At 51.6% G+C, this 13,421-nt stretch overlaps 1 protein-coding gene across 7 annotated transcripts in view; it reads right to left on the reverse strand.

Annotated features, from left to right (window-relative positions):
* Positions 1–13,421, reverse strand: part of PLB1 (phospholipase B1) — a 184,098-nt gene that overhangs the window by 52,104 nt on the left and 118,573 nt on the right. For all 7 annotated transcript variants that reach the window (XM_085019712.1, XM_085019714.1, XM_085019713.1 and 4 more), the window contains 6 exons: positions 9,811–9,919; positions 6,323–6,374; positions 5,899–5,979; positions 4,254–4,319; positions 3,600–3,700; positions 725–806 (listed from right to left, as the gene is read on the reverse strand). In XM_085019712.1, coding sequence (XP_084875838.1) covers positions 725–806; positions 3,600–3,700; positions 4,254–4,319; positions 5,899–5,979; positions 6,323–6,374; positions 9,811–9,919 — 491 coding nt within the window. The remainder of the gene's footprint in view (positions 1–724; positions 807–3,599; positions 3,701–4,253; positions 4,320–5,898; positions 5,980–6,322; positions 6,375–9,810; positions 9,920–13,421) is intronic.

Here is a 13,421-nt window from a genome sequence, read left to right on the forward strand (position 1 = left end):
CCCCTGAGCTCAGATACCGCTGGCAGATCCAGCCTGCCTGAAAGAGGCTGCAGAGAAGGGCTTCCGCCACAAGGAGCCCATGGGCCTGAAGGATGGACCCACCCTGGAAGTTGTTGCAGTCACCTCCCCACCCCGCACCCCGAGAAGAGCTGGAAGGCAGTTATTCCCTGGAGTGACTGGATGATTACTTGTGGGGGGTGGGGGGTGGGGGAACTCAAGAGAGTCAGGGGAATAAGATCTGATGGAGAAATCAAATCTTTTGTCCCTAAAAGCGAAAACCCATAGGATGTTTGGCGATTATCTGCTGGCCTGCTTTCTCCCTGTGGGTCCCCATAACACTTGTTCCCCAGGAACTAGGGGGTGGGAAATGCAGAGAGAATGCATGTTATCTCACTGAACACCCCAGACTTCCCTGGGGGGTAAGGAGTCCCCCCTGGGGGTCAGAACCTCATACTCATTCTTCATGGACAAGTGGACAAACTTGTTGTCGTGTAAGATCAGGAACAAAGATTTGGTGATGCGTGTTCAGTGACTTGACTCTAGAACTTGATTCAAACAAACTACATCTGCTGCCTCACAGGAGTTCTTTAAATCTGCAGACTGATCAGTGGTAACTTCATACCCAGTCGGGGTCCAAATAATTAAAGTGTCTGTGCCTTTTCTAACTAAGCAATGCAAACACAGAGCAGTTCCTGTGTGGCCTTGGAACCCTGTCCCGGCTTACCTGATATTTCTTATTCACCTCGATGAGGGAGGCAAGTTCTGTGGAGTTATCATCAAACTTCAGGACACAGGGACACAGATTCCTGCAGACCAAACCAAAGAGATGAGTGCATGACAGAACCGGGGTCTGAACGCATAATGCAGAGATATTGGCTTGAGATTCAGAATATCTTTAACTTGGAGGTTTCAGAAGCCTGTCCCAGTGGGGACCTTGGCTGGCTAACCTCTCAGCTACACCAGATGAAAATAAAGAAACATTTCTCAGACCTGGATTTGCTCATGAAAATGAAACAGTTACATTATCTGACATCTGCAGGAGTGACTTTAGGGAGCTGAGTTAGCTTATGAATATCTGAGAACACGGCAGCACAGATAAGGCATGCCTTCTTTTAAATAATAGTGACAACAACAATAATGATGCTAACACATACTGAAAGTTTACTGTGCCAAGAGTTTTATGGGTATTAACTTGTTTGTGGCATTCCCGTTGTGCGGCAGTGGTTAACGAATCTGACTGGGAACCATGAGGTTGCGGGTTCGATCCCTGGCCTTGCTCAGTGGGTTAAGGATCCGGCGTGGCCATGAGCTGGGGTGTAGGTTGCAGATGCGGCTCGGATCCCGAGTTGCTGTGGCTCTGGCATAGGCCGGTGGCTACAGCTCCAATTAGACCCCTAGCCTGGGAATCTCCATATGCCATGGGAGCAGTCCTACAAAAGGCAAAAAGACAAAACAAAACAAAAAACCTTGTTTGTTTGTTTTGCTTTTTAGGAACGCACTTGCAGCATATGGAAGTTTCCAGGCTAGGGGTCAAATTGGACCTACAGCTGCCGGCCTACACCACAGCCACAGCAATGCGGGATCCGAGCTGCACCTGCAACCTATACCACAGCTCACAGCAACGTTGGATCCTGAAACCACTGAGTGAGGCCAGGGGTCGAAGCTGCATCCTCGTGGATCCTAGTCGGGTTTGTTTGTTGGCTGAGCCACAAAGGAAACTCCCAGGCATTAACGTGTTTAACGCTCTTAGCTATGCTAGAAGTTGTATTATCACATCTCCATTTTAAAGATGAGAAAACTGAGGTTCAGGATGGTTAAGTAGTTTCTCAAGGTCACATGGATGCTGAGTGTGCGAGTGAGGACTTGAACTTCAGGCTGCCTGGTCTGAACCTGGGCTCTTAATCCCGAGTCTGCTTCTGACCAGTCTGTACCTCTGCCCTGACAAGCCGCCTTATGAGTTTGAGCTTTTGGTCCAGGGAGAGGAGGGGATAATGGTGTGGACAGCTCAGTGCAGGCTCAGGACCACCAAGGAAAGTGCGGCCACTGAGATAGGACAGTGGAGAGGCAGTAGGACAAGGCGACCCTGAGTCTGCCTAACCCCACAGTCAGTGACTCGGCCATTCCAGGTTGGACAAATGCCTACTCTGAACCTGTAGCTTTAATTGTCTAAACATCCTGCAGTGATTGGCAGTAAGAGTCTTTTGGGTGAGCTGCTCTGAAATGGAATGAAAACACTAATCCCCCCGTGTGGCCCAGTGACTGGAGAAAGTGGGAACCGGAGGATGAGTCGGTAGCTGAAAATAGCACGCCTGACACCAGCTGTGCTGATAGGCATGTGTCATCCTGCAGCCATCCTCCTGCTGCTCACAGCATCCTCAGGCCTCCCTCAGGGGACCTGTGCGTCTTGGCCCCCAGGGGCGGTTTGGCATGGATTGATGGAACAGCCAAGATATCCCTTAATTTCTAGGAGCAAATCTGGCCCTTGTGAATTATTCATTCAGTCATTCAGCAAACAGCCACGGAGCTCTTGCTCTGTGCTGACAGTGACTCAGACACAGAGTTTAGGGCTGTGGGGAGAGGCCCACGGGTAATTACCGCGTGATGGACTCAGGGCTGTCTTGGTTGGGGGGGGGGGATGCTGTGCAGAGCTACAGAGCAGGGGAGGGAGGGAGGGGGCGGGGGCACAGCCACCATGATCCGGGCTGGTGGTCCAGAGGAGGTCTTGCAGGAAGGAGTGGTTCCTGCCTGTGGTAGAAGGATGTCTCATTCCCGAGGGTCACGTGTGACACGGGAGGGGGAGCTGCCTCTGGATCTGGAGGCTGGGGATGGGGGTGCACTCTGTCCTCTAGACCCTGCTGATTCTGACTTGACCATCCTCCCTTCTAGAAAGTGACAATAGCCCCCACCTTGGTCAATGTCCAGCCTGGAGCAGCCACACTGGACAGAGGCTCCTTCTGTCCCTGAGCTGGGCTTCTGGGAGGGGGCAGGGAAGCTCTGAACACACTTAGAAGTGGCCCTCGCAGTGGCCTCCCTGTCCCTCCTGCTTTATTCTTTCCTCCCTGGAGGACTGAGGGCAACCTGAGCCACCGCGGCAGTAGAAGCACATTGGGCCGTAAATGCCCTACTCCAAGGGTTCAGGAAGACCAGTCTGGGCTCATGAAGCCCAAGCCCTGGGGTGTCTCCTCCAGGATGGACCTTGGGGGGGGGGGTCTCAGCACTCCTCATACTCCTGCCTTTGGCTTTTCTTTCTCCCTTTCTTTCTTTCTTTCCTTTCTTTCGGCCGCACCTGCAGCCTATGGAAGATCCCAGGTAAGGAGTGAGATCGGAGCTACAGCTGCCAGCCTACCCCACAGCCACAGCCACGCCAGATCTGAGCTGCATCTTTGACCTACACCACAGCTCATGGCAACATTGGATCCTTCACTTACTGGTCAAGGCCAGGGATCGAACCTGTGTCCTTACGGATCCTTGTCAGGTTTGTTACCATGGAGCCGCAGTGGGAACGCCCAGCCCTTGGCTGTTCTAATGAAGCAGAGTCCCTTTCTGCTAAGTGTCCCCCAGCCCTTTTTCGAGAACAGGTGGAGAAACTTCCAACTCACCGGAGGATCAGCCTTGGGCAGCTGACATTCTTCTCCTGGTACAGCTCCCGCAGGCTGATGATCTGTAGCACCTTCACCATGTTCACGAACGCCCGAGGCACCTGAGCAAAGTCAAGACCCCACAGAGGCTGCATGGCTTGGGCCACTCCCACAGCATATGGAGATTCCCAAGCTAGGGGTCGAATCGGAGCTGTAGCTGCCAGCCTACGCCAGAGCCACAGCAATGCAGGATCCGAGCCGTGTCTGCAAACTACACCCCAGCTCATGGCAATGCCGGATCCTTAACCCACTGAGCAAGGCCAGGGATCGAACCCGCAACCTCATGGCTCCTAGTCGGATTCGTTAACCACTGAGTCATGATGGGAACTCCAGGCCAGCTCTTCTTGCCGGGTGCCAGGCCCGTGGCCTTTCACCTGTCCCCTCCCATGTCCTTCACCCCTGCCTCCTCCCCTGCCCCCCTGCTCCCTGCTGAGACCTATCTGTTCAGGCTGCTGGGACCAGGACTGACAGCATGGCTGGTGCTGGCCTCCAGGTGAAGGGGACCTGGCAGCGAGGTCTCGGCAGGAAGCCAGAGCTGCCTCAAGGCCAAGACGGAAGCCCAAGAAGGAGGCCTGGGGATGAGTGGCTCCGGGGCTGGGCTGCACGGCTTCGTACCTCAGCGTGGAGGATGTCCAGAGCCTTCCCGATGTTGCTGGTGAAGTTCTCGGGGGAGTAGCGGAACTGCAGGAAGAGGAAACGTCGCTAACCCCATTCATTACCCGGTCTCTCTGCAGACCAGGGCCACCGCCTCTCTTGGGTCCCCCCTCTTTCCTGCATTTCAGCCACAGTGGGAAACACCAAAACACAGAGCTGCCTTTTGGGGCCCCAGCCTCCGCACCAATCCCACAGTCCTCAGGGCGACACTTCCTTCCGCATGGGGCTATGGAGAGCTCTGGATCCGCTTCATGCCGACTCGATGTAAGGCCTTATCTAAAGCACATCACCCCTCAGGCCCCTCTAACATGGGGTGTTGGGAGTTCCTGCTGTGGCACAGTGGGCTAAGAATCTGACTGCAGCGGCTCAGGTTGCCATGGAGGTGCAGGTTTGATCTCTGGCCCAGTGCAGTGGGTTAAAGGGTCTGGTGGCGGTCACAGCTGTGGCTCGGATTCAATTCCTGGCCCAGAAAATTCCATTTGCTATGCGTACGGCCATAAAAATAAGTAAATAAATAAAACATGGTGTTGGAGCAGGAGACCTCTAAGATCGCCTGCGCCTCGGACAGTCTCAGGACCTAGGGTCCTTCTGCTTGGAGCCTTGAGTGCCTGGGAACCAGATCGAATCACTGAGGGTGATAATGAGAGGGGCAGGGGGTCCTGGGAACCCCCTCCCCAAGTGTAAATATATTTGAATGGTGATTTTTACCTATATCGATACTTGTGGTTTTTAAATGTTTTTTAAAAACAGTGGAACCCTTTTTCTGAATCAGGTCTAACCCCAAAAGCCTGACTCCACCAAGTGGATCAAAACTTCAAAGGAAGCAAGGGAGGGGGGCCCATGATCCCACCACCCCACCATGGGCCCTTCGCATCGAAGCTTGAAATCCCCAGACCCTGGTGACTTTGATGCCAGGAAAGTAGGGTGGGAAGGGTCTGGGGGGCAAGGCCACCCCTCAGGGTAGTTGCTCCCAGGCCAGCAAGACCCAAACCCATCCCTCCCTCCCTCTCTCCCTTCCTTTTTTTTCCTTTTTATGGCTACACCTGCAGCACATGGAGGTTCCCAGGCCAGGGGTCAAATTAGAGCAGCAGCTGCCTGCTTACACCACAGCCACAGCAACACTAGATCTGGGCTGCATCTGCAATCAATGCCACCGCGTATGGCAATGCTGGATCCTTAACCCGCTGAGCAAGGCCAGGGATTGAACCTGTATCCTCACAGAGACAGCGCTGGGTCCTTAACCCACTGAGCTACAACAGGAACTCCCGACCCACCGCTTCTTAAACTTTGCCTGACAAAGCTTCTTGTGTTCCCCAGTTGGAAAGTCTCCTGCTCTCCATAAACCTCTGATGCTGCCCCTGCCTCCTCACCAAATCCCAGGGTCCAGCAATTCTGATCCCAGACCTCTCTGCTGTGTCAGCACAAGAACCATGAGGGGATGGGGAGTTGTCACCTGGCAGTGGGAGTTCCTTGAGGACAGAGCCTGTGTTTCCATGTCTGCCTGGCCCTCAGCACAGTCCAGGCTGGATCTGTTCCCACCCTGCTCCAGCGACCCCAGGTGGAAATCCCTTCCGGGGACGTCCTGGGTGAGAGCCTGGAAACCTACCGGGTCGTTGCAGACGTCACAGAGGTCATTGCCTCCTATAAACAGGGTTATTATCTTCCAATCTTCCTGAAAATTTATGCTCTGAAATGAACAGGAAACAAACAAGTGAATGCCTTTCCCCAGAGTCAAGTCCAAGAAAATACAAAGGGATGTGGGGAGGTGGCAGGGCTGGGGCCTCACACACCAGAGGGCTGAATGGACATTAACAATTTCCGATCTGTGGTTTGGGGGTCCTGAGGTCAGAGGTCACAGGTACTAAGTCGTTGGTTGTTATTTTTTAAAGGTGGACCCTCTGAACTCCCATGTGGCCCTGTCCCCCACCCCCAGGGCTGACCCTCTCTGTCTCCGTTATTCCTCCTGCCCACTCCCTGCTCTGGGCGGTCCTGCCCCAAGTGGCCCCAGGTGCCACCTCCCCCAGACTCACCGTGTCATTCTTCATCAGGTCAACCAGCCTCCTGGCCTGAGCAGGTAAGTCCCTGTGGGGACGCATGAGAAGAAGTCATGAGACCAGCAGGGGCATGAAGCTGGGGCTGGGAGAGGACATAGCAGATAAATTGGGAACAAGACACACAGTGGGGGAAGCCAGACCAAAGGCCATGCCCTGTCACGCAGCTCGTCCCCATTTGGTCTCTGCTGGGGGTGGGAGTCGTGACAGTGCCTTGGGATGGGGAGAGCACCCTACACCTGAGGGGGTGACCCTTAGTGGGGCTGTTCTCTGACTGGTGTATCTAATTATCTATTTTTCTTTCTCTTCCAAGCCAGGCTTACTCAGGCCAAGCAGGGCTGAGTATGAGTCTGTCACGTCACGCAGGGCTCTTTCTGCAGGTGCCATGGCCCCAGCCTCAAGGGTGCCCTCACTTTCTTTCTGCGGCTGCCCCATGGCATATGAAGTTCCCGGACCAGGGATCAGATCTGAGTTGCAGGTGCAACCGAGGCCACAGCTGCAACAATGCCGACTCCTTAACCCACGGTGCTGGGCTGAGGATGGAACCTGCGTCCCAGCACCCCCGAGATGCCACTGACCAATCCCATTGCACCACAGTAGGAACTCCAAGGGTGCCCTTACTGTCAAGGTGACACGGTTGAGTCAGACACACTTGGGTTTGACATTTGGTTGCCTCTTGCTACCTGCAGGAATGTGACTTAAATTCTCAATCCAAAAAGAGAAGGGAGAAATCCAACTGTCCCCATCTTAGTGGGTCTTAGCAGAGATGAGCAAAGCAGCCCCGTGGGGTGAGAGGCTAAGAGCCGGTGCCAGGCAGTGTGGGTTTGAATCCTGCTTCCTGCTACCAGGAACTAAGAATAAGCAGCTTCGAGACGTCGGCAAAGTACATAACCTTGCAAACCCTCAGTTTCTTCCTCTGTAAGATGCGGGGTGGCGAGCACACCTTCCAGGAGATGCTGGTGGGTTAAATACATTGCCCATCAAGAACTTAGAGCAGCACGTGGTAAACATCACATTGGAAACAATCCCCTGAGTTTCTTCTACTGTCATCGCCACTGCCATCGTCACCATCATCAATAAAGCCCCTGGCAGGAAGCCTTACTCGTGGTCCTTGTCCTCTCTTAACTATCAGCCCAACTGGCCTGGGCTTCGTCACAGCCGGCAGGTGTCAGATAACCTGGGCAGAGACTTGGGTAAACCACTTCCCTCTCTGGGCCTCTGCCTCCTCATCTATGGCTCTGAAGTTGGCGGGGCAGCGGCTCTGCCTTTGGACCAGAGTTTGGGGATGACTGCTGGGTGTCGCCGAGCCTCAGTATTCTCGTTCAGAAAACATGGGGAGTTCCCTTCATGGCTCAGTGGTTAATGAATCCAACTAGGAACCATGAGGATGCGGGTTCCATCCCTGGCCTTGCTCGGTGGGTTAAGGATCCGGTGTTGCTATGAGCTGTGGTGTAGGCTGGTGGCTGCAGTTCCGATTCGACCTCTGGCCTGGGAACCTCCACATGCCGCGAGTGAGGCCCTCAAAAGACAAAAAAAGACCAAAACATGGGCATCTGACCTTCTGCCCTGTCACCTCACAGATACTGCACAGGACACTGCCGATAACAAGTGTGAAGATACTCTGTAAATGTCCGCCTGCTCTGTGGGCAGGAGGGGTCATTACCAGACCTGGAACAGAGCCTGTGGGATGCAGAGACCACAGCCCACATGGTTGAGACAGTGCATTTGTTCAGGCCGTGCTGCCTCTTTGTGCTACAGTTTCTTCGTCTCATAGCAACAACAATAATCTGGAATAATAGTCCCTAACTCTTCCCTAAACTCAGGATGAAGGGAGACAAAGGGACTCCTTGCAGGAAAGAGCCCCAAGGCCGTGGGAAATGCAGGGAAGAGATCCAGGGCCATATGAATCACTCGCTGCTTTCATTACGTTTATGCTTTCAAACTGACGTTTCATTCTTGGATGCTTTCCTGACTTAATCATCTTGGGAATTGCCTCGCCTACTTTTTTTTTTTTTTTTTTTTTTTTTAAATGCCACACCCGCGGCATGTGAAGTTCCAGGGCGAAGGATTGAATTTGAGCCACTGCTGCAACCTACGATGCAGCTGTGGCAATGCTGGATCTTGAACCCACTGCATCAGGCTAGGGATTGAACCTGTGCCTCCTCGGTGACCTGAGCCGCCGCAGTCGGATTCTTAACCCACTGTGCCACAGCAGGACCTCCAGACTGCCTCTCCTCTTAAACCACCAGCTGACACATGCTTGGAAAAAAGCAAGATTGTGGTCACAGCAACATGAGCCTAAAATTTTATGCCTTTCACCCCTCCCCCACCAAAAGGAAAATGAAGCCACAGAATTTGTTACAAGAACTGTTAGGTTTTGTACGATATCTGCTTTGGTCCATGTGTGCCCTTTCCTGTCATGGATAAATAAGGGTTCCTCTGGTGGGGACTGCTGTTCAGGGCTGTGCTGAGAGCTGGGAGAAGGTCTCAGGGGATCTAGGAACCAAAACCTAGGAATCCCTTGGAACTACATGGTAAAGTGAGGTTTGTGATGATTCTGGAAGAAACATAGGACTGAGCATCAGAAAGGATCATTCTGTTCACTTTTCCTAGATGGATGTGGCATGCCTTGGTCTGCTGGCCTGGCAGCAAATCCCAAGAGGCATGCAGGGCTCCGGAATTGTGGAGAGGCCTGGAGCTGTAGGACCTGGAGAGCTGGACCCTGCTTGCTGGAACCCTCCACCACGACCCTGTTGTCCCGTCACTCACTCACAGTTTTCCCCAGGTGGGTCGTGCAGCCCTGCTGCATGGCTGCTGGGACCACTATCCCAACCCAATGTGTCTGCATGATTTTCAGCTCCTTGGAACTGTCCCATTCAACATGGCACTGAGCCTCCCAGCTGCCCCGTGGGAGAGGGTCAGCCCCAGTTCTTAGAGGCCAAGGCTTAGAGAGGCCAGGGGAGAAGCCAGGGCTCAGGCGCAGACCACCCCCAAGCCCCGCCCCCAAGACTGGCGCTCTTCCCAGTAGCCAGGAAGGATGCCAAGTATGCAGCCTGAAAAGCAAGTTGGAGGCAGAGGAGGAGAAGAGGGCAGGAAAGGCAGAGCACTGCCAGAGTGATAAGACCTGGGACTCAGACAGAGTCTGCTCACGGCCGCTGCCTTAGGTGAACATGAGGTTTATAGAGGAGGCAAAGTCAACTGCTCAAAGCATGTACCTGGCATCAGAATCAACTGTGACTAGTTCCTGGAGGTCCAGGGAGGGGTGGGCTAGCAGGTTTATGTGTCCCACAAGAAGGGACAACCCCAAGAGAGCCCACCCCATCCAGTCTTTGACTTTAGACCCTTGCCCTAGGCCAACCCCCCAACCTTCAACCATACACCCCAGTCTAGGTCAACCTAGAGGTTCCCAGAGGATGTGTGTGGTTCACCACCACCCCCGCGCCCCCGCCCCAGGGCCCCCCACTCACTCTGCTCGGGATCCTGCCACAGCCTGGTTTAGAAAGGCCCCAGGGCTGTTTTCTCTTCCTGTCCCAACAGAGAAGCCTTTCAGGGAAGGGTTGAATTCCCGGAGGATGTCTGGAAATGGAAGAGATAAGTGTAGTCACTGCCCCAAAGCCATCTCCACATTCCTTTGATAAGCACCAGGGGGGGCTGGGGACAAAGCAGGGGCCCCACCCCACAGCTCTCAGGCTTACTGTTCACTTGGCAGTGAAACAAACCATCCAGCAGGCTGGTGCTGAACCACGGGGGCAGCACACACAGGTGCTGTGAAGTAGGGTTGAATCAATGCCAGGCTGGCTCAGGTGCTGCTCTCAGGCACTTTGCTTTCTTCTCTAAATATGCAATTGCTTCATTCGCATGTCATAAAATTCGCCAGTTTAGAGTACAACCTGATGGCTTTTAGTTCATTCATACAGTTGGGCAACTGTCCCCCCAAAAAACTTCAGAACATTTTCATCACCCCCAACGGAGCCCTGTATCCATGAGCTGTCTCCCCCCATTTCTCCCAGCTCCATGGCAACCTCTAAGTTACTCTCCGTCTCTACAGGTTGGCTTCTAAATCTGGACGTTCGTATAAAGGGAATCGTACAATACACGATGTCTTTTGTTTCCGGCTGCTTTCTCTTGGCAAGTTTTTTATCAATGGTCATCCGTGTTATAGTATGAATTGGTACTTCATTCCTTTTTAGTGGCAAATAATAAAGATCCCATGTGCGACTATATCACGTTTTCGGATTTTAACCTAACTTGGCATTCCTGGGATAAATTCCACTTGGTCATGGGGTATGATCGGTTTTATACTTGCTAGATTTGGTTTGCTGGTATTTGGTTGAGAACGCCTCCATCTATATTCAAAGGGGATACTGATCTGTAGTTTTCTTTCCTTGCCGCGTCTTTGTCTTATTTTGGCCTTAGGGCCTAATTGACAATAATACTGGCCTCATTGACTCAACTGGGAAGTAGTCCCTCCTCCTCTATTTTTGAGAGGAATTTGTGAAGAATTGGTATTATCTCTTCTTTAAATGTTTGAGGGAAGTCACCAGTGAAACCAGAACAGCCTGGCTTTTTTTTTTTTTTTTTTTTTTCTTTCAGATGGGAAGTCTTTCAATGATGGATCTCTCAGCTTCTAAATCTATTCAGATGTTCTATTTCTTCTGGACTCAGTTCTCGGTAGTTTGTGTCTGTCTAGGAATTTGTCCATTTCATCTAAATTGTCTAACAGATTGGCATACCATTGCTACCGTTGTTCAAAGTGTCATCTCCTAGTCCTTTTTATTTGTGGACTAGTGTCTCCTCTTTCATTTCTGATGGTTAGGCGCTCTCCCCTCCCCCGTCCACCTTGGTCAGTCTAACTGCTTGCCAATTTTGTGCATCTTTTCAATCTCATGCATTCTAATGCCTTTACGACACTGGATCTACACTTGACTTTTCACTTTCCCATCTTCCCCAACTTGGCTGAGAAATCCTGACAGCAGGATCTGTTTACACCATTGCATATGCTCAATAAATTCTTATGGACGTGTTAAGAATAACTCCAAGTTCGGAAAAGCTGGGGGGGATTGTTAAAAGTCATATGGTTACTGAGAATAGAATCCCAAGCTAGAATCTCAGTCTCTCGGCTCCAGTACATGGTACTTCCCCCTGGCCCAAAAGCTACTAGGATGTGGGCTAGACACTGGATGGGTATCAGTCAAGACTTTCAGGCACCACACCATCCAGCAGAGTGCTCTTGATCAACAAGCACTGCCATGGGGTCTACACAGCACAGATGGATTGAACTCATTCCTTGTGGCTTTGGGGGCGTTGTACCAATGGATGGCAATGCCTCTGATCTCTTGAACAGAAGGAAGAGCTGTGAGATCACTAGAGCTCTCTGAAGTTGGAAGAGATTGTCCTAGACTCCCCGTTACTGGAGGAACCCAGCAGAGGCCAGTTAGGTACTTAGCAGGAATATCACAGAAAGACACTACCCATCGGACAGGGCAAGGACTTGCTGGTGCGCCGTTACCGCTGCCAGAAACATGCCTCTCTCTCTTTCTTCACCTGATGAATTCCAGTTCTTAAAGTCCCTTTTTAAAAGGCAGTGTTAACAGCCTTCTTATTTTCTTTCCCCTAAACTTTGGAGGTGGCTACAATTATTGGTACACGTGTCTGTCTTTAGGGAGACATGGCCCTAAAGAGCTTCAGGGATGTCGTCTGGCCAGGCATCATTCTCCTGTTTCCCAAGCACCCAGCACTGGAGTACTTGCTGGATTCAGCTGAGGAGGGAGCTGAACTGAGGTTCTGGTCTGACCCTATGTTCTCCTAAGTTTTCCAGCATATTTCCATGTGCTTATTTCCCCATGGATGACCCCGTCCCTACAATCAGTCTGTCTTTACAATGCTAGCAAGGGAGTCTGAACAGGCAACGGTTCTGTCCTTGGGCTAAGTGTGTTGGGGGATATTGTCTCAATCTTGTAGAAATCCCTTCAGTGAAAAGTCTTATACGCTTTTTTTTTTTTTTTTTTTTTTTTTTTTTTGCTTTTTAGGGCTGTACCCTTGGCATATAGAGGTTCCCAGGCTAGGGGTCGAATCGGTGCTACAGCTGTCAGCCTACACCACAGCCACAGCAATGCAGGCTCTGAGCCACATCTGCGACCTACACCACAGCTCATGGCAATGCCAGGTCCTTAACCCACTGAGCGAGGCCAGGGATGGAACCCGCATCCTCATGGATCCTCATCGGGTTCGTTAACTACTGAGCCACGACGGGAACTCCCAGTGAAAGGTCTTGAGTCTGATAATTTCCTCTCGTCTCACCCACCATAACAGCACGGGAATTAGAGAGCTGTTGTATATGCTGGCCTAGCTCACAGCCCAGTCAATTACATTCACAAAAGCAACCAAACCACCTCCTGGCGATGGCGGAGCTTACTTATAGCTCTTGTGTGTGGACCTAGAAATAAAGAAGACACAGTGCTTGTGCCATAGAACTGTACCTGCTTAAATTCAACAGGATTTGCAAATAGCAAGAGCAGATGACACACGTGAAGCCCAAGCAGTTCTGCCCGTGGGGAGGTTAAGCCACCTCTATTATCAAAATCCCCGTGACTTAAAGCTCAGATAGTTTCTTAGCTTCTAAAGATGTATTACCCAGGGATAATCCCAAGAAAAGGAAACGAGAATGGGGCCGATTAAATTCCTCTCAAGCAAAATTATTGCCAGAAGATTTTAAGGGAGAAGAATTCAATTGTAACATGTGTTGTATGTGTACTTGAAGAATAAGGCACTGTGTGGGCACGAAGGAGAATAAAAAGACCAGACTGGACCATTCAGGGAATGTAGTCAGGCTTAAAAAAAAAAAGAAAAAAAAAATCATCCCAAGCAGGTTGCTAGTGAAGTAATTTAAGGAGAATGTGGGTGTCTGGGTGTGCTTGCCCAGCCTAAACCGGGTAACCTCATCTCTTAGTGCTACAATAGCAGCGTTTCCCAAAGCAACACACAGGGATTCAATGTCATTGTATGCAGTGGTGCCTAATGCAGCCCACATCTAGATGGATGCCTCCCAGAAACTGCTCTGCTCAGAATGACAGGCAAA

The sequence above is a fragment of the Sus scrofa genome, chromosome 3, assembly GCF_054392235.1.
Source record: "Sus scrofa isolate SSC_HxYL_T2T_F1_AM1 chromosome 3, Sscrofa_HxYL_maternal_Yorkshire_Landrace_v2.0, whole genome shotgun sequence".
NCBI classification, from domain to species: Eukaryota; Metazoa; Chordata; class Mammalia; order Artiodactyla; family Suidae; genus Sus; species Sus scrofa.